The 25,806-nt window shown below is 41.1% G+C and overlaps 1 protein-coding gene and 1 long non-coding RNA gene across 7 annotated transcripts in view; one reads left to right on the top strand and one right to left on the bottom strand.

The window, feature by feature from the left end:
• Nucleotides 1–25,806, top strand: part of tafa1b (TAFA chemokine like family member 1b) — a 130,823-nt gene that overhangs the window by 84,800 nt on the left and 20,217 nt on the right. For all 4 annotated transcript variants that reach the window (XM_080892748.1, XM_080892746.1, XM_080892747.1 and 1 more), the window contains one exon: nt 12,898–13,038. In XM_080892748.1, the coding sequence (XP_080748874.1) occupies nt 12,898–13,038 (141 nt within the window). The remainder of the gene's footprint in view (nt 1–12,897; nt 13,039–25,806) is intronic.
• Nucleotides 14,491–24,546, bottom strand: LOC308403392. 3 transcript variants are annotated; one of them, XR_013972902.1, is made up of 4 exons: nt 24,153–24,546; nt 15,862–24,063; nt 15,685–15,772; nt 14,491–14,976 (listed from the first exon to the last, which is right to left on the bottom strand). It is a non-coding gene; the product is annotated as an uncharacterized lncRNA (long non-coding RNA). The 3 variants fall into 3 exon arrangements; XR_013972903.1 differs by having other exon boundaries at nt 14,491–15,772; nt 15,862–23,267; nt 23,976–24,063; XR_013972901.1 differs by having other exon boundaries at nt 14,491–15,772.

Raw genomic sequence — 25,806 nt, 5'->3', positions numbered from 1 at the left:
GTGGTGAATGTAAGGAGAAAGCATTTTCTTTATGATACTCCGTCTACTGGAAATATGTGTTCTGCTGAAAAATAATAATACTAATAACGATGATAACATGTCACATGATGTAACATGATGTAACTTTTCACAAGGTAAAAGCTGACTTTTGCTTTTACTAAATAGCCATGCTCGAATGCAGGGAGAAAAGCTGGGAAATGTTTTCCACATTATCAGACAGGCAGTGTTTTTGCTACAAGACATTTACATAATTACTCTTCGTTGGACACACAAACTTAATAGGATGGCCAGATATCTGTTGTTGACAGACAAGTCAAAATGTTAAAAACTGATAAAACAATGAGGAAAAAAAACAATGATAATAAAATATTGGCGTAAACACAATTGCTCTGTAATCCTGACCATACCAATACAATATAACCAAAAATATGATCTGATGATATAAATATCAGATATTTCGTTTTTAATTTATCAAATTTTCACCTCAGTATGAAAAAGTAAAATAAAAAGTAACACCTACAGTTATTTATTCAGAAAACTGTCAGCAGTAAAATTAGTGTGAGTTTATGGTCTGTCATCTACAAGCAGGTATGGAAAAAAAACGCTGTTACCGTAGTAACTTAGAAAAAAGAAAAAGAAAGAAAGAAAAACCCAATGGTGAATTGTAGCTCTTAGTGACAGCTTCATGCTCCTGTGTTTTTCATAGTCCACACACTCTCTTGTCCTTGCTGCCACCATGATCAAGGTCAGCAGCTAAATGCCAATTCTGACATCGTTACTCTGCACTGTCATTCAGAAGAGAAGTTAGCACATTGATTTTTTTTCCTCTTTTGCTCTAAGGCTGATTGTCACATGGAAATTGGTCTGTGTAAAAATGATCAGTGTTCTGCTGTACAATTATCACCTTACCAATGTATCATTAAAAAAAGGCAATATTTATTTAATAATGGGTATAATGGGCTAAATTACTTGTCAGGCAATGGTGCTGGAGCTCAATAGCAAACACAAGCCTGGCTTGTAGAACATGTGAAAGAGCAGCTAGCAGTTGTTCATAGATTCAAATGAATGAAATACATGGAGTTGATGGTGCAAGCATGCCGGTAAGAAGGTGGACTTGTGCAAAATCATACAAAGCCCATATTGCTCAGCTTCATGAAAAGTGGGCAGATTATTTGCACAGCAAAGTGCCATTTTTCTGCATACACTACTCTGGGAATTTTTGCATGCATCCATAATTTGATGTTAAGTGCCTGCTGATGCATTATGCAGATTAGATAATGCATTATGTGTAATTCAAGCAGACCATAACTGAACCCAGGATGACATTCAAGGTCCTCATGCAGAAATCCGGATATGGCGTTGATTGCTGGTTCGGCCAGCTACCGGCTTCCTTGCATCACAACTCCTCCACTGCTCATTGTGTATCACGCAGGATTCAAAATAGACCTCTTGGTGCACCCTGTGTTCTATAAAACAATCCCATCGAGTTTTGCAACTTTACTTTCAGCAGTTTTCTTTTTCCTTTTTTGGAAGAGGTGAACTGAAACTTATGGTCTGCTTTCAGGCCATTCTGCAGGGATCATGGCATCCAATTGTTTTGTCTGGGTAATGCCGCTTTTTGAAGGCTACTCAATGGTGCTGTTCAAAAAGGCAGTTTTGTGATTTTGAATGGACAATTTAGTTGCTCATTTCACCATCCGACTCTCATTTAGAGTGAGCAGTGACCTGTGTCATATGGACACTGAATGGAGGTCAGGCACCGCTAACTGTACTGCTGGGTGCAGTAAAAGACAGAGAGGTACAGCTACACCTGCGGGCCTAGACTCAGCAGTCGTGTTGACTTGTAATGACATAGGGTTAGACACATGCAAGGGACACAACTGACGAGAGGAATAAACTGAGAAACACAATGTGATAAAGCAAGGTTTGCTGACTTGATCCAATGCATTTTTTCACAGGCATGTAAACACAGTAAATTTTGTGCAATAGCGTTTCTGGCACAGCTCTGTACTATTTCTGGCTTCACCCTCCTGTCATGGAAATAAGATAAGCAAGGTATAAGTGAAGAAATGCCAACCATCTCTGCCCTTGCAAAATATGAGTACCGTGTAAGAGAGTATCCGCCAAAGATATGCATACACCTGAAAGACCAGAAGTAGGCTACATTCTGCATATATTTACCATAATCACTTTCCCCCCTTTTTCATCAATCTGTGAGGTAACTTTTCACAACTTTTAATGTGTTTCCTTCTGAGATTTTAGTTTATTTTTTTTGCCTTTTCTTTTTTTAACTACCAGCTATTAGTTTTCATTGCATTTCTCAACAACTATGTGGGTAATAAAATCTTGAATTGACATTTAGGCTATAACGGTTGTCATCCATCCCTGTAGTACCCATCCCCCTCCCCCTTCGCTGGGGTTTCGCAGTGGGTCTTCTTGCGGCGGTCCATGACACGGAGAGTTATATATGCCAGGGTATTACAGAGCCCTTCTTAATCCGGTTTGTCATGCTGCTCCCTCCGGAGTGGGGTAATTTCATGGTGCTGAACTGGTATTGATAGAGCCTTGGTAAATGAGGCACGCAGCAATCGTTAACTTTAATAACCATAAAGATGTGAGCATTGGAGTCATACAGGCCCACGAGAGGAAACCCATACAAGTGATTAAGAATCGACCTGTGCCGTGGCCAGCATGCACCTTGCATCTCGTATTTATACTAATGGAATTACCTGTTAAAGATGTCAAGACTATTACCACCAATGGTGCAATTACTGCAATATACTTTTCCTATTCAGTAAACTGGAGCCTATTTCGGTGCACTCATGCATGAAGAATGTCTGTCTGTTAAAGCAGAGTGCATTAGATATGTTTATTTCTATTTTTTCCTTAGGTTTCTACTCATTTATCAAACTCCATCCATATACAGTTTCTGTAAATTCAACCTGTGGTGGAGTGGTATTCAGTATTCTGTGAGGGCATAGCTAGACTTAGGAGTAAGCCATACCAGCAGAGGGGAAAAAACAGCATTCATTCATGTGACTCCAGTATAACTGGGTCAGTGGTTCTGTCAGTCAGCTTGAGCTCTAGAGCACCCCACCCCCCTGTTTGCTACCCCTCTGTCCCTCACGTTTGTGGTAGCTCCAGGCGAGACTATAGCTGCAATGCCCACTTGTTTGTCTTCTCCCATTACTGTGGGTTATGCTGCCTCAGGAGGAAAGTGAAATCCAGGCCACAGACGGGTCAGTGAAAACCAGCCAAAAGCCTTCAGACTGGCTGAGGTCAGACAAACTATACGGATCACTGCAATAGGGGCTGATGGGCACTTGATAAATGGTGAATGCACTCCAGCTCCTGATGCATCAGTGACACGTAGGTCAAAATGGTTTTAGACTGGAAAAACAATGGTCAACAATGCCTCAGATTAATTTCTTATAATTTTTCTTCATAAAAGGTTCCAAAGCTGGAAATACTTCAACTGCTCCAACATCTCGAAGCCTGTCTTCTTGAGGCAACTTTTATTATTCATTGGTAAAAGTCTTATTGGTTTTCTAAGAAAGTAACTAGGGCTCAGGCATGGAAGTATGAGGTGCATTCAAATGGTTCCATGACTGGGATTATAAAAAGTAAAAGACATTTCTAATTTAAATGTAGCTGCTCTCCCCTTGGATGTAAGGCTGTGCAGCTACAGTATAAACCATTCCCAGTGCTCCTATCAGCACAAACATCAACATACTGGTGAGGAACCAGCTGTGATTGTGAAGGCCATGAAAGACCACCTATCATATCACTTACATGTTCCATAAGGTGTGTTTAAACGTTACCCTAAGTCCACTAAACTTGATGTTTAAGCAACGAAAAGAAATTCTGATGAGCGTCATTAAACATATAATCAGAGGGACAGCTGGCCCACAGCCACTTTGATGCCATTGTTTCTTCAAACAAGTCATTAATATACTCACTTTTTTTTTTATTTCCCAAAGAACATAAAACTAATCATGACAAAGCATACTTTGAACTTTTAAATCTAATGAAATGCATCTGATTGAAAACGGCGCATCAGAAGCTTTTGTTTTTTTGTTTTTTAAAAGGAGGTCATTTTCCATTATGCATGATTTGACTGAAAGAAAAGTTGACAGACACTAACTTGTCAAACAATCTGCTGCTTGATAAAACTTTGTGAGGGTTTGAATTGACTTCTCTGGCTCACAGTACAAGGTAACTTTGTTCACTTGTGAGGAAAAAAATAAGGCGACTGCAAGAGTCTCAATTTGTCCTCCAAATGTGCATCATTTTCAGCGCTAATTTAAAATGCTGCTCTCACTCTGCTTCATAAATGCAAACTGGGTCTCAAATTTACATTTTAGCTCTACATGCATCTACATTTATTTACTGACAAAGGGAACCATAATTCCTTTTGCCACCTGAGATGTAAATTGACAATTAAAAGTTCTGAGACTGTGGATAGCTGTCAGTTACCCAGAAGCACCAGTGAGCAACAACAACAACAAGCTAAGGAAAATGAAAGAACTGCAAGAAAATTGTGGTTGATGCAACACCTGCCTGACAAAACAAAATAGGGGCTCTGGCACGCAAGCTGAAGCAGCAAGTGTGCGCTGATTAAGTTGTTATGATGAGTCCTTGAGAAGCTTAAGGGACTGCTGTGTCCCTTCACTGGGCCATATGTTATTACTTAATAACTGTAGCAGCAAGAAAAGCAGTGCAAGAGAGAGATCAAGAGAGCTTGAGAAAGAGGAGGTGACAGAAATGCTTTGCTGATGGTGAGCCAGTGATTACTGCTCTTTGCCGCTGCATAGATTACAGTTGTCGAACTGCAGCTGAGCAAAGGTGTAGTGTAAAGAGGGGTTTTTTTTCCATCTGGTGCTGACATTGTTACAAGTACCTTAATTTTTCTGTCAAAAAATTTCTAATTCAGTGTGATCAAAAGGCTGTCAGTTGCCAGCTTTCTTTGTCACTCTGAATATAGAAAGCAGCTGTCACTTCCTGTGAACTTGAAGCCTTTAGGTGTTGCAAAATAAGCTGTCATGCTGCTGTGACCTTGAGAATATGCACAGCAAGACAGTGATCCATCTATCTACTCTATGGGTTTAAAGCAGCCAAAATTTCGGCTCCTTTTTAAGCCTTGGTATTGGACAGATGTTTTTAAACTATATCAGTATATTTTCAATACATTTATGGTCACATAGTTTGATACTGCACTACATTTCTTTCTTAAAGCCCTTGTTTACATGCAACTCGTGTCTCGCATCTCACTCGACGTCTGACCTGGCACAGGGAAACGCGATAGAGGTCCACACTGCCAAAAAATATGGTTAATAAAATGAAAATAGTTTAATTACTTTAAAATTGTTCACACTTTTAAAGGTCAGATAGTGTGCAACAAAACCATGTTATTTGTAAAGAACAGCAGAAACACATACCATCCATAAATGAAAGCACTTCAAATGTTCTTCACCGATTACGTCAACAATGCCATAAAGTACAGTGTGTTAAATTTTGTTGACAGCCTTTAGTGCTTTTGTTGCTTATAAACACTCAACAAATATATATATATATATATATATATATATATATATATATATATATATATATATATATATATATATATATATATAAATAATAGTGAGATATACAGATATATATTTATTGTCTAGCTTGTAAGCTACATAGAAATCTGTTCATTTAGAGAAAAAAACAAAAAACAAAACACAACCCTGCTGTGATCTGTAAATCTGGGGTTTCATGTTTACATGTCATACTTTAATGTTGGTGTTTCCAGTGATAATCTCCAAAAAACACATGCCTGTAATTATAAAAGAGACATTTAAGAGGCATAGTACTCTAGATCTATTGATCTCTGTGGTCAGTAATCTAAGGTCCCAGCTGTAATACACATTGTACCCTACCAGATTCACATCCTGGCTGTCGATCTAAATTCACTCCTCATTTAACCTCAAACTGTCGCGTTCATAGTAATTCATTTATATTTTAAATAAACAGTCACACAGTCCAAAGCCATGTAATTAGTGGGGTTAGGTTAATTGGTGATTCCAGATTGCCTGTAGCTGTGAGTGTGCATGGTTGTCTGTCTTTGTGTGTTAGCCCTGTGTCGGAGTGCCAACCCTGTCAAGGCTAGTGAAGCAGACTCAGGCGCAGACCACAAGCTCCTTCAAACAAGAGTGAATTTATTTACAGTACTCTTCACAGTGAAATATATATACAAAGGGTGTTTGGGGAAAGGGGGCCAGGGTTCCAGGGTCCGGGAGTGAAAGGGGCAGAAGTTCAGGGAGGGAAGATTTCCACACGGCTTCCTTAAACGCAAACAGCTCCTCTGCTCTCCACCACCACTCTGGCTCACGCTCAGTCACAGTGCACAGAGAACGGGTCCAGGGGGGAATCTACACACATACAGATAAACAGTTAGTCTCCAGGTTCAGGCGTCCTCACGACTTAAACTTTGCAGATTGCAGGACGCCTGACGCTGATGGCTCAACAATCCAGCAGCGAGTAGAGCAGGTCCGTCATCTTAAGTAGCCCTCTAATTCATAATCAGCAGCAGTGCTGATCATCCCCAGGTGCGTGGGCCAGGGGCGGGAGCCCACACTGAGCTCCGCCCCGGCAGGAGAAAGAGAGAGCGGGAGAGAGCGAGAGAGAAAGAGATAGCAGAGGCGAGAGAGGGAGAATAAACAAACAAGGCGTCTGACTGATGTCAGCTGGCGAGGTGCGGGGACCATGACAAACCCCTCCAGGGTGGATCCGGCCTCTTGCCCTTTGGTAGCTGGGATAGGCTCCAGCCCCCCCCCCGTGACCCTGACATAGGCCATGAATGAAAACATTGAATGAATGAAAGAATGAATTGCCATCTGTTAAGCTATGTTTCTGTCATATTTAAATACTTTTTAAAAACATAGATGTTAATAATGGCTGTATGTGTGATGATGTTTGCTCAGTTTCATTCATACTGGCCCACCAGATATATACACATCCATACGCTGCGATCATTATAGTAAGGTAAATGTTGTCTGTGTTAGGTGCCATTTTTTTAGTGTAATCTTTTCCACCTCTGTCAGGCACACACAGGGTGGATGGAAAAGAAGACTTGCTAATTGAATGATAATGAATTCTTGTTCCTATTGTCTCTGTTTCTTGTCATATTTGAGTTTTAGTTTCTGTTTTTGTTTTATCCCGTTCAAAATTAATATTTAGTTCCCTCTGCGTTTCACTTTGCCTTTCCATTGCACATTCTTTCATTGTGAATATTTATTTTCATCTTTCATGTCTACTTGTGTCAGTTATTATTTGTTCATTTTCTGTTTTACTGTGACAGTTTTTAGCGTGAGCTATGAGTCAATTTGATCCTGCCTCCAGCGTCCTGCCTTTGGGTCCACACCTCTGCGCCCTCCACAACTAGACTTGGCTTTATAAGTGCATTAACCTTTCATGTAAAAACCTGATGAGTGCAATTTTCGACACCACCTGTTCAAAAAGCTTAGACATGTGGACATTTTCAGCTGCTTGTAACCCTGTGTTGTACATGCCACATAACAGACTGTTACAAACACCCCCAAACGAAAGCTGCCTGTATGGACCCAACTAGCTAATGTTACAGTTGCTGCTGTGGAAAACAACATTTAGTATATTTTGTGCCCTGAATTAAAAATGACATGTATTTAGTTTGAAAGAAGAGAGTAAGAATATGAATAAAGAACAGAATAGGGAGCACTGAAAAGACAAAAATATGATTTGGCTGATTTGCATCGATATCCTGACTTTGGGAAGACACCGTTTCACTGCTGCAAACTCAGCACCTGAATGGTCCACAAACCTAGAGGAAAGTTTGTTTTTCCTTTTTTAATGTTTCCCTGTCTTAAAGATTGTTGCATCTCACATATGGCTTTGAGTTCCCACCAAAATGGACAAAAAAACTCTACTTGGTAGAAAAATACCTAGATTTATACCATTAAATAATTTATTACCATTCAGCCTAAGATAACAAAATGTGATTGATTTATATGTCTTTTTTGGCTTATATCAGACAGCCATGCGCCCTCTAAACCATCTGTTTTTAGAAGAGAGTACCCATCCTTAAAGTCTTTTCTCTTCTGAAATTGAACATGAAATATAACTAATAAAGTACAACTTATAATCCCCAATTATTAATTCGTCCATCAGGGAAATAATTACAATATCTCATAACAGACGATATGAGATAGTAAAAATTATTTCCTCCAGCAGTAAGCTTGAGGTCTTCATCTGTGACAGGAGTAATTTTATGCTGTTTGACAGATGATGCAACCCACAGTCCATTTCTGCAGAAAGTAAACAGGGAGTCAGTTTTGACCGGTTTTTACTTGTGGATTATTTCTGGCACTGTAACATTACACAAGCATTAGAAACTCAGGTTAAACCAGACTAATGAAAAGGTTTAGGCTTGATTAACACTAAACACCATACTCCAATATAGTCTTAAAGACATTAGTTATTTTAGAAGCATTAAGGCTGCTCATGACTTATAACACAGAATACACAGTAGGAGTCAATGTCTAAACTATAGCTTCTCGCTGAAAAGAATATCTGATGTACTAACTTGGTGCATTCATACTGTATATCTGTAAAAAGTTATTTTATAGTTAAGTTCAGAGTGGTTTCCACAAACATAAACTTTGATAACCAGAGGAAATATCTGATATGATCTATGCCTTCTTATCTTGCACTCTCATTCCTACTTCTCATATATATCTCTAATTTTTACAGCCTTCCTTCATTAACACCTCCTAATTGGCCATTGGGCTAAGCTGAAAACAATGAAGCATTGATTTCCTTAAGCATAATCACCTCATCCACTCATTTAACGACTGCTGTCACTGTAGGCTGCCGAGAGAAAAATGACCGGTCAATGGTCCCATCGATACCCTTCACCTTCCTTCACCAAAGGCTAGAGTGCACCGTCACCCACTCCATCTTTGCAGTTTGTTTTAACCCCTTTAGTTGCCTGACAGGCTCCAAGCACTGCATCCATCACAACCACAGTCTTAAGCTGTTCTGATCCCACATTGCACCAGAACACACACTGATTACTACTGTGCACGTGAGCAGAATAAATCTGTTATGAAATACCACACAATATATGCATTGAGACACAAACCACCAAATTTATGTGACGATAATAGATGGTCGTTAACCTCACTCTGAGCTCTTAGTTACCTGAATGGCAATATGGCTTGTCCAAATGGCCATTTGTTGTCTAAGTGGCACTAGTGACTGGCCCAGAAGAGTAATGAAGCTGCTCTTTCCTCCACATACCAGATGCTTCATCGCGATCATGCTGCTGGGAATCGCACCAAAACATGCTTGTGTGCATGTTAGGGATGTTTGTTCAGTCTGTTCTCTTAGAAATGAATATGGTAAACATAAAACACTAAATGTCTTATGTTCTTTCACAGGTCTAAAACACACAGCCATATTCCACCAACATCAGTTGTTTTCATTTTGTTTTTGTCTGCTTTCCTTTTTGTTTTGCTTTGCTTTGTCAATCAAATGCCTTCGCTGTATTGCTGGTAATTTTGTCAGTCATACTATATTTTATGTACCGCATTAAGAAAAAATCAAAGTAATGCACTGTCCTTCCAGACAACAATTACTTTTTAATTTATTTTACTGAAGGTGCAAAACAACTGTGAGAGCCAAAAGCCTGTTATATACTACACTATGGATTTCTATTACAAGCAATTGATAATGCTCAGATTTTTATCTGAGTTAACATATCTTCAAAATTCATCAACTAATTAATTGGGCAAAAGTTTCTAATGCATCCTCCCCTCATGGTGAAACAGCTGTCAAGATGATTCTTTCCAACATCTGTCCAGGGCTGGACTTTTCTAAACAATCCCAAAGACAAAATGTAAAAATATGATCATACAGCACTTCCTCATTGGTCATTCAAAACCAAGTATGTATGTTTATAGCTGACTTGCATGGGTATGACAGTTTAAAGTCTACAAAGACAGCTTACAACATTTAGATTGGCACTCTGCAACAGTTCACGTCCAGCTGTTTTTTTTTAATCTATGACCAGAATTGCTGGTTCATTGGCACTCTGTCTGTTTAGTCAGCTAAATAGTAACCATATTCAATTCAATTCAATTTTATTTGTATAGCGCCAAATCACAACAACAGTCGCCTCAAGGTGCTTTTCAGGACATTCAGGGTCACCTGGTCCAGCCCTAACTATATGCTTTAGCAAAAAGGAAAGTTTTAAGCCTAATCTTAAAAGTAGAGATAGTGTCTGTCTCCCGAATCCAAACGGGAAGCTGGTTCCACAGAAGAGGGGCCTGAAAACTGAAGGCTCTCCCTCCCATTCTACTTTTAAATACTCTATAACTATATATACATTCCATTTGTATAAAAGCTGCCTTCATGATCTCATTATGCGACTTAATCTCTGCTGCTGCTGACTTCCTAAGCTGAACTGTAACTTGTACAAAAGCAAAGTTCAACATCAACAGGATGTCTTTCATTTGGCTTCACTTGGCAGTTGGGATAAGCAGACACAAAAAGGTGGTTATCAGATTGAATTTTACAGATTAAAATTGTTATTCCATTCTGCATAATAGGCCTACAGATTTAGTTCTTATTCTTTCAGCTGCAGTGATGTTGAACAGCCTGAGAGAAAGTAAAGACTAAATAATCTATAAAAACAGAATTCAAGGGTAGGATCTACGTGCAAATTTAAATTAAGGACGAAAAGTAAAAATACTTCTGTTTTAGGATCATACATTAAGTCAACATGAAAAAAACCTTTCACACATGCACAGGGAATAGAGTTCCTGCTAATAATCTGTATTTATTACTGATCCTCATCAGGGAAGACAAAAACTGTAGATCCTTTAGACCTTCTTGCTAGGATTGATCTTCCGGGAATGATGATGCCGTTGTTTTCTAAAGAACTGTTTAGTCCTTAGGTTGGGATTTTGGACCTGTTAATCCCTAATCTGTGCTGGAGCAGAGCACAAGTTACCATGGCGATGTAAAGTAAACCAGCTACATGATACTGAAAACCCAGAGTTAATCCTAACATTACCTCACCTTGTTTGTTTGTTTGTTTTGTATTGGTTTGGTTTTTTTGGGCGGGGGTTGAGTTACACCCTTCCATGATTAAATGAAACTGTATTACCATTTGGGATAAGTGGTCCATTTTCTTACCTAACAGAATCACAAAGTGGAGAAACAATGAATTTTAACTCTACTTCCACTGAACAACTAAGTCCAGCGACACAGATCAAGATCATTCTCATCACATTCAAATAACAGATGCAAATATGTTAGGGTTTACTTTGGTAGTACCTTGTCAGAGGTTTTCCATTGGAAGTCTGGTAGCGCTAACCTGCAGATCATGTATCGTATTATTGGTGTGGGGATTCAGGCCAATTCAATATTCTATGATGCAACATTAAATCCTCTCTTGTCTAGCGATCTGCTTTGACTTAAAAGTAAGTCCGCAGGTCAGGAAACTCTCGCTAAAATATTCAACAAGGCAACACATTGTGAGGATTGGGGTTTTAGCAGACTCGAGGGATTGTTCTCCTCACTTTTATAGTCTGTGTTCTGCTTCCTCCTGCCTAGAAATATCAAGACAACAAGCACGGAGAGAGTGACATTAATTCTGCACGACAGCGCGGTCCAGCAGGATTGCAAATGTTTGCCTTTTAATCCAGATCTCATCGGCCTTTGGTCTGGCCGAGGCAGACATTGATGGGAATGGGAGAAGAAAACTGTTGCCAAACTTGTCTAGGCTGCTGGGAACTCAGTTCTGTAATTCATGACCCGAGCCATTTCAAACATTTGCACAACCAGCCCGGCCAGAGACACGCACACACCGGTGATTGTCATGCCAGCAGAAGCAAGTGCATCGTCTGAGCACAGCAGGATGTCCTCTTTAAAAAGCCATATCGCCACAAAAATAATGCACAGACAAGATTAAACGTGGCATTTGGTTGTCTCCCTCTCTTTCTGCACTCTATCTGTTCTATTCTGGATATTGGAGAGAATAAGTTAAACTCTCCTCTCCTCTCCCCTTGTCCTGGGATGAGCTCCAGTTTAATTGCTGGACGCTGGTGTCTGTTGTGGTGCCTGTCAAAAGAAGATAAAGAGTTTTTCCTGGGGCGTAAGGAAAAGGGAGAGCAGTGATAGAGGGCCTCTCTCCTGCAGCTCTGCTGGCTGCATTAGCCCCACGCTTTATAATTGTGTGAAGGGGGCACTTCCAGTGGCTCTCTCATTACTCACCGGTATGCCAAGTCCCTGGTATCCAGACACACCTTGTCCTCTAGCTTTCTCTTTCTGTCTGTCTCACTCATTTTAGGATGTCCCTCAGCTCCATCACCCCCTCACCCTCCCTATTGTTATTTTGGCCTACTATTGCTATATGTGCTTATCACCTTCGCTTTCCACAGACATACCCCTTTGTCAGACTGGGACCTATTGTTCAGCAGTTGTCACGACTGATGTCACCTATACTTTGGAGTTATTGCTTTAGTGTACTATTGCTTATTGTATTGGCATCAGAGTCAATCATGTGCTGATTGGTATGAAGTGAGAACAGTCAGCACCAAGTAAGAGGCAATTAGATGGCGTTATTGAGATGCCTTGAGGGCTAATTTGCTTCATATACTTATGGTAGAAGTACCCAGTGATTGTATTGCAGCTCCCTATACAGGATGTCCATCTTTTATCTGCGTTGTTGTTGCTCGTTTGTGATTTCAAGTTCAAACTGCAGTGAGTTAAGGACACTTATTACATGGTTGCTTCAGATAGTTTACTGTTAAACGTTTCTTATTAACATCTCACATTTACTGACAGGGTGTCTTTTCAATCTCTCTCCAGAGGGTGGTACGTGCGAGGTGATTGCTGCCCACCGATGCTGTAACAAGAATCGTATCGAGGAGCGCTCTCAGACAGTCAAGTGCTCCTGTTTACCGGGGAAAGTGGCCGGAACGACACGCAACAAACCCTCCTGTGTGGATGGTGAGAACATCTAACGTGTTTTAAACTTATCTATAAATGCTCCTCTGAGAGACAGTCCTTGTCCGTCTGATACCTGTTCTAGCAGATATACTACTACCTGCGCTCTCCCAGTATAAATGACATCCAGAGACAGTACAGAGAGCATGTGTCCTACATGTGTGGCATTTCAGTCAGACAGCTCACGTTTGAAACGACTGCTTTCTTACAGGGGAAGATAACAAATATGATGCAAATAGAGAGTGAAGAGTAAACAAACCCCTTAGCCAACAGGTGGATGCTGGGGTTGAAAGAGCAGGATGCAATGCAGGGCAGGTGCAGCACTGACGCATCAGAGGGAGCGACAGGAAAATTCTGGGGCTTGATTAGACTGCCAATTTGGGGGATTTGGCACGAAAAGAGTGAGGTTAATGTGCATGACATAGTGCAGCTCAGGTCGCCTGCCTCGCCTAGCTGACAGGATCTGCTTCATTTTGCAGCAACATATTTGTGGTACTCACATTATTCTCTGGTGAAGATTTTTTTGTTCAAAAAGTAAAAATGCCACAGTCAGTATCAGCCAAATTAGGAGATTAACAAATTTAGTTTGCAGAATTATATCACATTAAAAGTTACAAATTTCATATAAAAATTCAACTTTAGATATAAATCCACTACTTTATGCTAGACCACATAAGAGGAGGTGGATGACTGACTGATTAAAGTTCTGCATTTTTGCTGAAGTAAAAGGATAAATATACAGTTTCTACATATTTTTTTTTAATTGTGAGAACTTGCTATTATTACTTAAGAAAGCTTCTGTTACTGAACTTTACTTATACATACAAAAGTCGTTTCAAATGTGAGATTTACCATCTCAAGTCTGACTCAGGCTTTAATAAGCACTTCAGATGAAGGCATACAGTATATTCAAACACAATTTCTCCACTCTCAAATGACAAAACTAAGTTTAACTATTAAGAACCCAGTAGTGCAGTGCTGCTGGGCATCTGGACGATGATCCAGTTGGCCTGCAGAACTCCTAAATGGAGAGAAATTTGCAGATCGCATTGCCCAAGGCATCTCAGAAATGAATGACTAATAAACAGAAGTCAGGGAAGCTCCAGGCTAGTGCACTTGAATTACCTCAGTCGAGAAAAACAATCAGGCATCGGCAGCTCCATGGAGAGAAAAAGGGGGAAAAAGCTGACAGGAAATCACAAGTCTGCTGAGACAGAACTGTGATGCCCCTTAATTCAACGCAGCTCATTTGTGGCTCCTCAGTTTCGATCTTTTAACCTTCACCTTCATTTACGATCAAAGTCATGTGTCTGCCCTCCCGCAAAGAAGTGACACCAAAATATCTTCATTAAATTACAAAGGGGGGCCAGACAGGCATGGACAGTGGGCCTCACAAGATTAGTCAGCCACAGCTGAAACTCAGAAAGATCTTTGGATATGAAATGGAGCTGTAGCCAAGTACAGGATAGGGTAGGGGAAATTAAAGTAAGATGGAGAGAATGGGCCAATAGCTAGATTCGCAGGAGGGATAAAGGGAGTTGCGTGGAGAAGAATGACTGGAGCCACAGGTAAAGTTGCTATGAATTGTATTAAACTATTTAGCAACAATTTAACAGCATTTTATGAACAGGAATGAAAACATAAAATAAAATACAGTGACAGCAATAATAATAACAGTCAGAATCCTATCTGAGCTCAGATATGTCAGTCTTGCCGGCTTAATAGTCAGTGTTCAGTCAAGTCAAATCCAACAGGTCAAAAGTTTGTGATTGGTGCGATTTCGTCCTACCGCACTGTTGCAATTGTTCGTGAGAGAAGAGCAACCTGCCCTTCTGGGCCAACTCAGAATGGCTGTGGTTCGGTTCGGTTCAAAGGGAAAGGCTCGCCATCTTCCTCGTCAGGAAGAGATCCAGGTCTCACGATCCCATAAAAAAACCTAGCCTGTAAACAACAGGACTATTACTAATTCAGTTCACACTCTAATGATATACATGGCCATATGTAAATAATGTAAGTGCTATAACAAAACAAGCACAAAACATTAATTCTAATTTCTAACTATAGTCTATACAGTGCATCTTAATCATGAATGCAATCTTTAAATCACAATCAGCTTATTCTATCGTCAAGGTGCACATTTCTATCAGAAATCAGAAATAAACCATAAACTATGGTAGATTATTTTTTTACAGTATTGCCCTTTAACTGAATTACAGGAGCATTGCTTTACACTGCATAGCAATGAAGCAATATATTATTTACACTCAATGTACAGAATAAAATTACCAAAAGAATATACAAAAACCCACAGGCTGTAGTTTTACAGTATGTGGTAACGTATCAGCACAGTAAGAATACACACGGACATCTATCCAGTGCCGCTCGAGCATCAAATGTAACAAAATAAAGTAGATTCATGACCTTTAAGATCAACATTAACTTATTCCATCATCTAATTTTAGTGCATTTAATATTCAACAAGTAATACTAGAACATCATCAGCACACAAGCTGAGTGCTCAAAATGGCTGAACTCAGTGAGAAACCCCGTGTGTTCTCCCACAGTGAAAACGTGGTCAGCTACAGCTATGAGCATTAGGCTAGTTAGCTTTTCAATTAGCCTGATTCGCCCAGTCCCAGTTTAACTCACCAGCACACTTCTAATGTTCAACTCTCAGAGAGGATCTTGTTCAACTCTCAGAGAGGATCTTGTCCACTTCATCCGCTCCCGCGCAGATCTACAACATTGAAATCGGGCCATTATATTCCCTGTTAACTTCTTGTTAGCTTTTTAGCTTCAAGGTTAGCTTAACAGCTTCTGACTCACCGCGATGGTTTCAAGGTCCGAAATGTTCACAATAAATCAGGTCCGTTTCTCCAAGGTCCATGCAGATCTCCGGTATGGATATTTGCTCAATTTATCAAGTTAATAGTTATTTTCCAGCGAAAAGCTTGGCGGTGAAAATCAGTGATGGTCTCGTGCACCTCCGTCTCTCTCTGTGTCTGAGCACGTGACGGTACAGAGCAGGGGAAGGCGGGGCTTGTTCCTTCCTAACCAGTAGGGGTGTTAAATATACTCTTTGGGTTTTATTCTTATATTTATAGTATTTATCTTTTATTATTGATTTATTTTTGATCAACTCAGTGATTAACAGAGTAATGATAAATCCCAATTAACAATAACATGTTGTAGTGCATTACTGAGTCGTGTAAACTCACTGGGTTACATCCTCCCCTCTTAAATCTCATGCACGTCCCCGTGCATGGCTCTGGTGGAATAGGTAACATCATGAGCAAGGGAGTCGATGAAAGCTTTGTTCAATCCTTGAAAGAGTGATTTAACCACTGTTACTAGTGGGTTACCTAGCTGAGGATAAGTGAGTCTTTGGGATGGTTGGCGAATTCTTTCAGATCTTCTGATCTGTGTTTCTGTTTGCAAGGTTTCAGGTTCATCATCGTTTTCAACTTGTCTTTCAGGTGAAAGTTGATGAGTTGAGTTCTCTGACAACGGTGAATCTGACAAACTGGTCGACAAAACATTTTTGTCTTTTCGAGTGTCTGTTTCAGACTCACTTGGTGTGTTATTTTGTAGGCTTGTGTCACTTTCACTTGGTGATACGTTTGCTTCACTTTCACGTTCTGTCTGAGGTAGGTCTGTTTCACGGTCCATTTCAGGTAAGTTGGTGTCAGTTGAACTTCCAATTTCGCCTTCAGGTAAGTATGTTTCAGTTTCGTTCTCAGTTTCCTTTTCAGGTAAGTCTGTCATGTCCGGTAATGTGTTAGGTTGTTCGTTATCATTTACAGGATCTTTGTTTTGTTTGAATCCTTGGGTTGGCGGTATGGCGCATACTTGGTAAAAATGTCTGTTTTTCACTTGTGGAGGTTCAGGGTAAGAAAACTCATCTTCCTCTTCCTCAAGTGTTTGGTCGGAGTCAACTTCCAAAGCTGAACTTTGTCTTGTGCATGGTCTGTTAGTTTTTGTGACTCGCTCGGGTTCATGCTCTGTTGGTGAGAGAAATCCACAGGGAAGTAACAGATCTCTGTGGAGCGTTCTGTTGGGTCCATCTCCGTTTTCTGGTTTTACAGTGTATACTGGTAAGTTTTCCATTTGTTTGGTAACAATATACACTGTTTGCTCCCATTTGTCCGCTAATTTGTGCTTCTCTCTCAGGCGGAGATTTCGAACCAAGACTCTGTCTCCCACATGTAGTGTGGATTCACGGATGATTTTGTCAAACCGTTTCTTGTTTTTGTCTGCTACTTTCTGGGAGTTTTTGATGGCTATTTCGTAGCTCTGTTCGAGGTAGCTTTTCAACTGCTTGACGTATTGAGAGTGAGTCAACTGTGGCTTGTTTGGCTGTGGCAGGCCAAAGGCAATATCAATGGGCAAGCGAGGCTGTCTACCAAACATTAACTCATAAGGAGAATAGCCTGTTACATCATTTTTTGTACAGTTATAAGCGTGAGTAAGTGGTTTTACGAAGTCACGCCAGTGATGTTTCTCGGTGTCTTTCAAGGTACCAAGCATACTGAGTAATGTGCGATTGTATCGCTCAACAGGGTTGCCACGAGGATGATAAGGACTTGTTCGGACTTTGCGGATACCGAGCAGAGAGCACAGTTCTTTGATTGTACGCGATTCAAAGTCTCTCCCTTGGTCGCTATGAAGTCGCTCTGGAAAGCCATAATGAACTAAGAAGTTCTCCCATAAGTTCTTTGCAACGGTGGTGGCTTTCTGGTCTTTGGTTGGAATGGACACAGCATACTTTGTAAAATGATCCGTGATCACTAGGACATCTTTAGTGTTTTTACTGTCTGGTTCTATTGAGAGGAAGTCCATGCAGACTAGCTCCATGGGCCTGGAAGTTTTAATATTTACCAGAGGAGCAGCCTTGTCTGGCAGGGCTTTTCTACGGACACATCTCTCGCAAGCTTTCACTTTCTTTTCGACATCAACTGCCATTTTTGGCCAGTAGAAACGTGACCGAATGAGTTCCAGTGTGCGTTCGACCCCTAAATGCCCCATGTTGTCATGAAGATTAAGCATAACTGTAGGGCGTAAGGAATCAGGAAGGACTAACTGCAACAAGGTCTCTGGCCCCAACTGGCGTTTCCGGTACAGTAAGTCATTTTGGAGGTCAAGACGTTTCCACTCCCTTAAAAATAAGAGAACATCGTGAGACTCAGACTTAGTATCGGCTGGTGGACGTGAGTCAGCTGCCAGCAGCTTGATGACTTTACTAATGGCTGGATCTTTTCTCTGCAGGTTGACAAGATCAGTATGGGTGTATCTGGGTAAGGCTAGGAGATTGTTATCATTGCCTTCTTCTTGAAACATGTCTGGAATGGCACCTGCAGACATGGCAAGTGACTGGACTAGAGCACAAGAGGGTTCAGTCTGATCCATAGCCATATATCTTTGACAGGCTGCCATCACGGTATCGGATTGAAGTTGGAGCTCGACATCTTTGACTGAGGACAAGAGATGGGATCTGAACTTATCAATGCGCTGACATTCCTGGGTAAAAACTGGATCGTCTTCAGGTTTGTCATGTGGTTTCCTAGATAGTCCATCTGCATCAAGATTTTGTCTCCCAGCTCTGTACTTAATGTCAAAGTTATAGGTGGACAATGCAGCCAACCAACGATAACTCGTGGCATCAAGCTTTGCTGTGGTCAGAAGGTAAGTCAATGGGTTGTTGTCGGTGATGACTGTGAATGTGTTTCCATATAAATAGTCATGAAACTTGTCAGTTATGGCCCACTTTAAAGCTAGAAATTCTAACTTGTGGGCGGGGTATCTAGCTTCACTACGGGATAGACCACGACTTGCATAGGCTATAACCTGTGTGGTTCCATTCTGCACTTGATAAAGAGCTGCCCCAAGTCCGGTTGTACTGGCATCTGTGTGTACCAGGTAAGGTAGCTTTGCATCAGCATACCCAAGGACTGGTGAGGTGGTGAGTTTTTCAATAATAGTTTGAAACGATTTCTGGCACTCTGGTCCCCAACGATCACCAAAGGGCTCTTTGGGGTTCAGATACTTTGGATCACTGGGTGGGTTTTTACTATGCTTTCGTCTCGGAGGATAGCCAGCTGTGAGGGAGGTGAGGGGCTTGACAATTTTTGAGTAATCTTTGACAAATCTCCGGTAATAACCGGTAAAACCAAGAAACGATTGGAGTTCTTTTAAGGTTTGGGGTCTCGGCCAAGTCTTGAGTGCTTCAGTTTTTTCGGGATCAGTCTTTACGCCGTCTCTAGATACAATGTGGCCTAGATAACGGACTGATGTTTGGAAGAAACGACATTTGTCGGGCGAGAGTTTCAGCCCGTACTCTCTGAGTCGCTCAAGAACATGAATGAGTCGGGTCTCATGATCTTCAAGGGAACTGGAAAAGACTATCAAATCATCCAAAAAGACTAACACTTCTCTCAGATTGATGTCTTTCATACACTTTTCCATAAGCCTTTGGAAAGTGCTTGGGGCATTTGTTATTCCCTGGGGCATACGATTAAATTCGTAGAAGCCGAAGGGGCACACGAAGGCTGTCTTTGGCTTATCTTCTTCACACATCTCGATTTGATAGTACCCTGACTTAAGGTCCATCACAGAGAACCACTGAGATCCTGCAAGAGCAGAAAATGACTCCTCTAAGTTTGGCAAGGCATAGGCATCGCGGATGGTCTGCAAGTTAAGCTTCCTAAAATCAATGCATAACCGCACATCACCATTCTTTTTGCGGACCACCACTATCGGTGATGAGAATGGAGATTCAGATTCTCTGATTATGCCTGCATCTAAGAGGGCTTGTAAGTGCTTTTTAACTGCCTCGTAATCATGGGGATGAATCGGGCGAGATCTCTGTTTGAAGGGGGTTTCATCTTTTAAGTTGATGTGATGTTTTACATGTGTGGCATGCCCAAAATCAAGATCATTGTGTGAGAAAACATCAGAGAAGGTGTTTAGCTTTTCAGCTATCTTCTCTTTCCACTCTTCAGATAGTGGTGATTCACCAAAGTCGAAACTGAGAGGGGGTCTTGAGGTTGAAGTCTGCTGCTGAGAGTTACACGTTGCAGACACCTTTTGGTCGCCTTTCTCAGGCTCAGGACATGGCATGACACAGTCAGGGGCAACTAGCTCAGCAATTACACAGTTAGTGGGCAATGTAATGTCATGGTTAGTCTCGTTTCTCAGCAACACAGGAACTTTATAAGGTCCGTGCTTTGGCAGAGATATAAGGCAACAATCTACAAACACACCACCAGGTAGGGAGCCGGTAGTGGGCTGTTCAATAAGTGCACACTGTTCAGGCTTAGCGTGGCTAGCATGCATAAAACCTTCCACTAGTAGCTTTTGATTTGCAGGAAGGACTTCTTGGGTTCTACTTTGAAGTTTTACCAAGCCGATCTTGCCACTGTCACTTTGTCTTTTTCTGGATGCTAATGTCTTTAGCACTTGTTGGTATCCATAAGGGAGTACCTTAAAGTCAGGTAAGGTGTTCTCACAAAGATGCTCATATAAGGGGTCAAGTGTATTTGTGCCAATTAGTAGAGGTGTGTCTGAGTTTGAGCGAATGTCAGGGACAACTAAGGCAAGAGTAGATAGTTCAAGCTCTGACTGATCGAGATCTTTGGGGAACATGATACTCGTCTCAATGTATCCCAAGTAAGGGACTGTCTGACCATTCGCACCTTCGACCTCTAGGAGATCACTGATGGGTTTTATAGGATGATCAGGTAAGTGTTCTTGATAGAAGGATTTGGCAATAGTGGTTACTTGAGAGCCTGAGTCGAGCAAGCAACTACATTCAACGCCATTGATAACAACTCTGGCTGTGCATTTTCTACCCACAAGTCTTTTGGGAAGTTTAGGCACTGAGTGAACATTAGCTGTTTCACATTGGGCTTTTGTTGTCTTTTTCTCAGTGGGACTTGGTTCAGATTTAGCACCCATCTGTCCCGCGACAGGGGCTCCTTCTAGTTTAAATTAAATGACTCATCAACTGGTCTGGATATTTCCCATTCTCGCTGCTTCTGTCTGAGGGCATTCCTTTTAGCTGCTACTAATGCTGGGTTGGGATCATTACTACAGCTGGAAGCGATATGACCATCTTCTCCACACTTGAAACAGTATCCAGGTTTGGGTTTGGCTGACACTGCAGCAATTTGTGGTATCTGTCCCGGCTTGTTCTGAGTTTTGGTACTTGGGTTCCTTTTTGCTTCCTTTTGAAGTTTCTGCGATCTTTTCTCTGTTTTATCAGCTCTGAGCTGTGCGATTTGAGACCTGAGGTCAGCAATTTGCTTCTGGAGGTCAGACGAATTGCTGTCCATTTCATGCTCATAATCGTTCCTACCTTGAGAGCGTGTGGTTTGCACGTTAGAATAAACACGAGTCTTTTGGATCCCCAAATGTTGTTTCATGCGGGTTGCTTTACTTGCCTGTTTGTCCTCCTCGGTGCGTAGGTGGAGGAGTAGCTCTGCAAAATGAGGTGGGTCGTCTTTCTTTTGTTCAAGTTGAAGGTTTGCAATCAATGAGCTGTCCCAACACCCTCTACAAAACTGTCTCAGGAGCTGTTTATTGATGTCACTAGAAGCAATTCCGTCTCTTTTTATGACTAGGTTTAGCACTGTGTGCAATCTTTGCAGGTAATGTGAGGGTTTTTCACCTCCATTCTGATTGGTGTTTAAGAAGCGAGCAAAGAGTTCGTCGCCGTCCTCTACAGTTGCATAGGCAGAATCAAGATGTTCAAGGTAAGTTTTGGGGTTTGCTTTTGGACCAAAAGCTTTCACCAGGTCCGCTGCAGGGGGTGAAAGACTTTCAACAATCTTTCGCACAACTTGAGTTTCGGTGAGCGAGGGATCAGTCAAGCAAAACTCTACGCTGCTGCGCCAAGTGTCATAGTCAGTTTCGAAAGGAGGATGTGGAACTCTCCCTGAAAAAGGTTTCAGTCTGTATTGCGAGTTTGGTGGGGGAATGACTTCACTGCTTTTAACAATGTGCTCTACAATAACCCGCTGCACTTCAGGTGTGCTTAAAAGGTTGGTGGGAATCTGAGGGGTTTGTTTCTCAGCCTCTGCCGGTGGGTGAGTATTCAAGGCACTTACATGGTTGCTATTGGGTGTTAAAGGAGAAGAAGGTAGGGCCTCATCACTGTGGGGCACTGGCTCTTGTTCAGTGGAAGGCTCAACTGTGTGGACATCCCCTCCCAATGACTCCCCAATTTTAGCTAGTTCATCCATCAAAAGGTCTTTAAACGATCGGTTGCTTCGTGCTGCCACATCTTTAAGCTGTGACAGGTAAGTTACAGTAGCTGATGCGCTGGTTTCAATGCTATACGCACTGGCTAGGTCTCGAACGTGATAGACAACTTCAGGTTTCACAGTGCAAGGTCTGTCATAAGGCAAATATCTTTTCTCTAGTTCTTTAGCAGTAGCCTCATGTTGAAATTCCACAATAATCTGACCACCAGTTGGTAGCTTAATCTGCCTACTGACAGGACCGAAAGCTTCTAAGAACTCAATTATTTCTTCATCAATGTCTGTGTTAGTTAAACCACTGACCAAGACAGCATTTTGAACTTTAACATTCTCTGTTTTCACAACTTCCATGGTTAGGACACGTAAAAGTACCAGTAGAAAAAAATACAAGTCACTGTGAAACTCCAGGCACTCTTAATCGTTTTATTAAATTTTGGGTGGACTAACAACTCTGCAAACCCTCCTGGCTGGCTCGCCACTTTCTGTAGCCAAGTACAGGATAGGGTAGGGGAAATTAAAGTAAGATGGAGAGAATGGGCCAATAGCTAGATTCGCAGGAGGGATAAAGGGAGTTGCGTGGAGAAGAATGACTGGAGCCACAGGTAAAGTTGCTATGAATTGTATTAAACTATTTAGCAACAATTTAACAGCATTTTATGAACAGGAATGAAAACATAAAATAAAATACAGTGACAGCAATAATAATAACAGTCAGAATCCTATCTGAGCTCAGATATGTCAGTCTTGCCGGCTTAATAGTCAGTGTTCAGTCAAGTCAAATCCAACAGGTCAAAAGTTTGTGATTGGTGCGATTTCGTCCTACCGCACTGTTGCAATTGTTCGTGAGAGAAGAGCAACCTGCCCTTCTGGGCCAACTCAGAATGGCTGTGGTTCGGTTCGGTTCAAAGGGAAAGGCTCGCCATCTTCCTCGTCAGGAAGAGATCCAGGTCTCACGATCCCATAAAAAAACCTAGCCTGTAAACAACAGGACTATTACTAATTCAGTTCACACTCTAATGATATACATGGCCATATGTAAATAATGTAAGTGCTATAACAAAACAAGCACAAAACATTAATTCTAATTTCTAACTATAGTCTATACAGTGCATCTTAATCATGAATGCAATCTTTAAATCACAATCAGCTTATTCTATCGTCAAGGTGCACATTTCTATCAGAAATCAGAAATAAACCATAAACTATGGTAGATTATTTTTTTACAGTATTGCCCTTTAACTGAATTACAGGAGCATTGCTTTACACTGCATAGCAATGAAGCAATATATTATTTACACTCAATGTACAGAATAAAATTACCAAAAGAATATACAAAAACCCACAGGCTGTAGTTTTACAGTATGTGGTAACGTATCAGCACAGTAAGAATACACACGGACATCTATCCAGTGCCGCTCGAGCATCAAATGTAACAAAATAAAGTAGATTCATGACCTTTAAGATCAACATTAACTTATTCCATCATCTAATTTTAGTGCATTTAATATTCAACAAGTAATACTAGAACATCATCAGCACACAAGCTGAGTGCTCAAAATGGCTGAACTCAGTGAGAAACCCCGTGTGTTCTCCCACAGTGAAAACGTGGTCAGCTACAGCTATGAGCATTAGGCTAGTTAGCTTTTCAATTAGCCTGATTCGCCCAGTCCCAGTTTAACTCACCAGCACACTTCTAATGTTCAACTCTCAGAGAGGATCTTGTTCAACTCTCAGAGAGGATCTTGTCCACTTCATCCGCTCCCGCGCAGATCTACAACATTGAAATCGGGCCATTATATTCCCTGTTAACTTCTTGTTAGCTTTTTAGCTTCAAGGTTAGCTTAACAGCTTCTGACTCACCGCGATGGTTTCAAGGTCCGAAATGTTCACAATAAATCAGGTCCGTTTCTCCAAGGTCCATGCAGATCTCCGGTATGGATATTTGCTCAATTTATCAAGTTAATAGTTATTTTCCAGCGAAAAGCTTGGCGGTGAAAATCAGTGATGGTCTCGTGCACCTCCGTCTCTCTCTGTGTCTGAGCACGTGACGGTACAGAGCAGGGGAAGGCGGGGCTTGTTCCTTCCTAACCAGTAGGGGTGTTAAATATACTCTTTGGGTTTTATTCTTATATTTATAGTATTTATCTTTTATTATTGATTTATTTTTGATCAACTCAGTGATTAACAGAGTAATGATAAATCCCAATTAACAATAACATGTTGTAGTGCATTACTGAGTCGTGTAAACTCACTGGGTTACAGAGCCACTCCTCTGCAGCATCTAGCAGACAAGGCAATCATTTTATATTAATGAAGATTCTTTCCCTTTTTTTCCTATCCAAGGCCAGCAGCGTACAATACCTGAAAACCTTAATGTCAGACTGAGACCTTTCGTTATCGGCAACTACAAATTACACCCTGGACATTAAGATAAAAAATGTTAGCTGAATGCAGTGTAAAATGTGAATACAACCTCAGGTTTTTGGGGGAGGTTTTTTGTAGTAGTTGTTTGTTTTTTTTACACCGAGATGAGGAAATCCAAAGAAGTTTTCCACCAAAGCTGGACAAAGATATAATTTTTGTATTTTTTAAAAAGTACAGACTGAGACACCGGGGTGAAGAAGAGGGGCTGGTGTAAACACTTCATGCTTCTGTGCTTCAAGCTCCCACAGTGAGAGAATCCTTGTTGTTAGTGTATTGATTAACAAGCACTTACAGAAGAGGTGGTGATAAAAAATGGAAATGACAAGTCACTGAGCTGCACTGCTACAATATTGAGCATCGCTGCCCCTTTTGAGTGGTAGTGACCTGACCTTTTAATAATTTTACTTCCTTTATCTTGCCTCGCCTCCCTACTTGGATAATTTTCACCTGCTTGAAAGTGAATCCGGCTCAGTGTTATTTATTTAACACCTACCAGGGAATAAGGCTGAAGGGCACGCAAAATAATTATGTGATTATTCATGAGAGCTCATTTGCAGTCAAAAGTGTCAGGTTCTGACAAACAAACACCATTAAATTGAGCTTTTTATTTCTTTTTCAAGTGTGACACTGGAAGGAGGAGGTCACTTCGTTCAAGGGTGTCGATTATCTGGAAAAGTTGCGTGTTTGTCAACTTGCCCCAGTGGGCTTCCAGTGCACTATGTGAGGGATTATAGACTTGTGGAGTCAGTGGCCTGTCCCTTCAGCATTGCACCAGCCTGGCCCAGATGGAGCTTTCTCCCCAGGTCCTCATGTTATTAATGTTCCATCCAGTTGAGGAACGATGTTGCTCATCTTGCCACCCCCTGGGGGACACCTGCTGTCACTGTACCATACACAGGTTATATATCCACCCAAAAATAAAATCCAAAAAAACATAATAACATATAAAAAGAACGGCTAGTGTTCTGATATAAGTCAAAACCTTCAGAGGTCATTTAGTCTGGACACACATACAAAGCCCGGAGGAATGAACACTTCCTTATTTTTAGCCAAATTTGCAGAAACAGGCAGTCTCTCTGGCGCTCTGTAT

The sequence above is a fragment of the Rhamphochromis sp. 'chilingali' genome, assembly GCF_963969265.1.
Source record: "Rhamphochromis sp. 'chilingali' genome assembly, chromosome: 9".
NCBI classification, from domain to species: domain Eukaryota; kingdom Metazoa; phylum Chordata; class Actinopteri; order Cichliformes; family Cichlidae; genus Rhamphochromis; species Rhamphochromis sp. 'chilingali'.
Note: the sequence above shows the minus strand (reverse complement) of the source record. Positions and strands in the feature narration are given on the sequence as shown.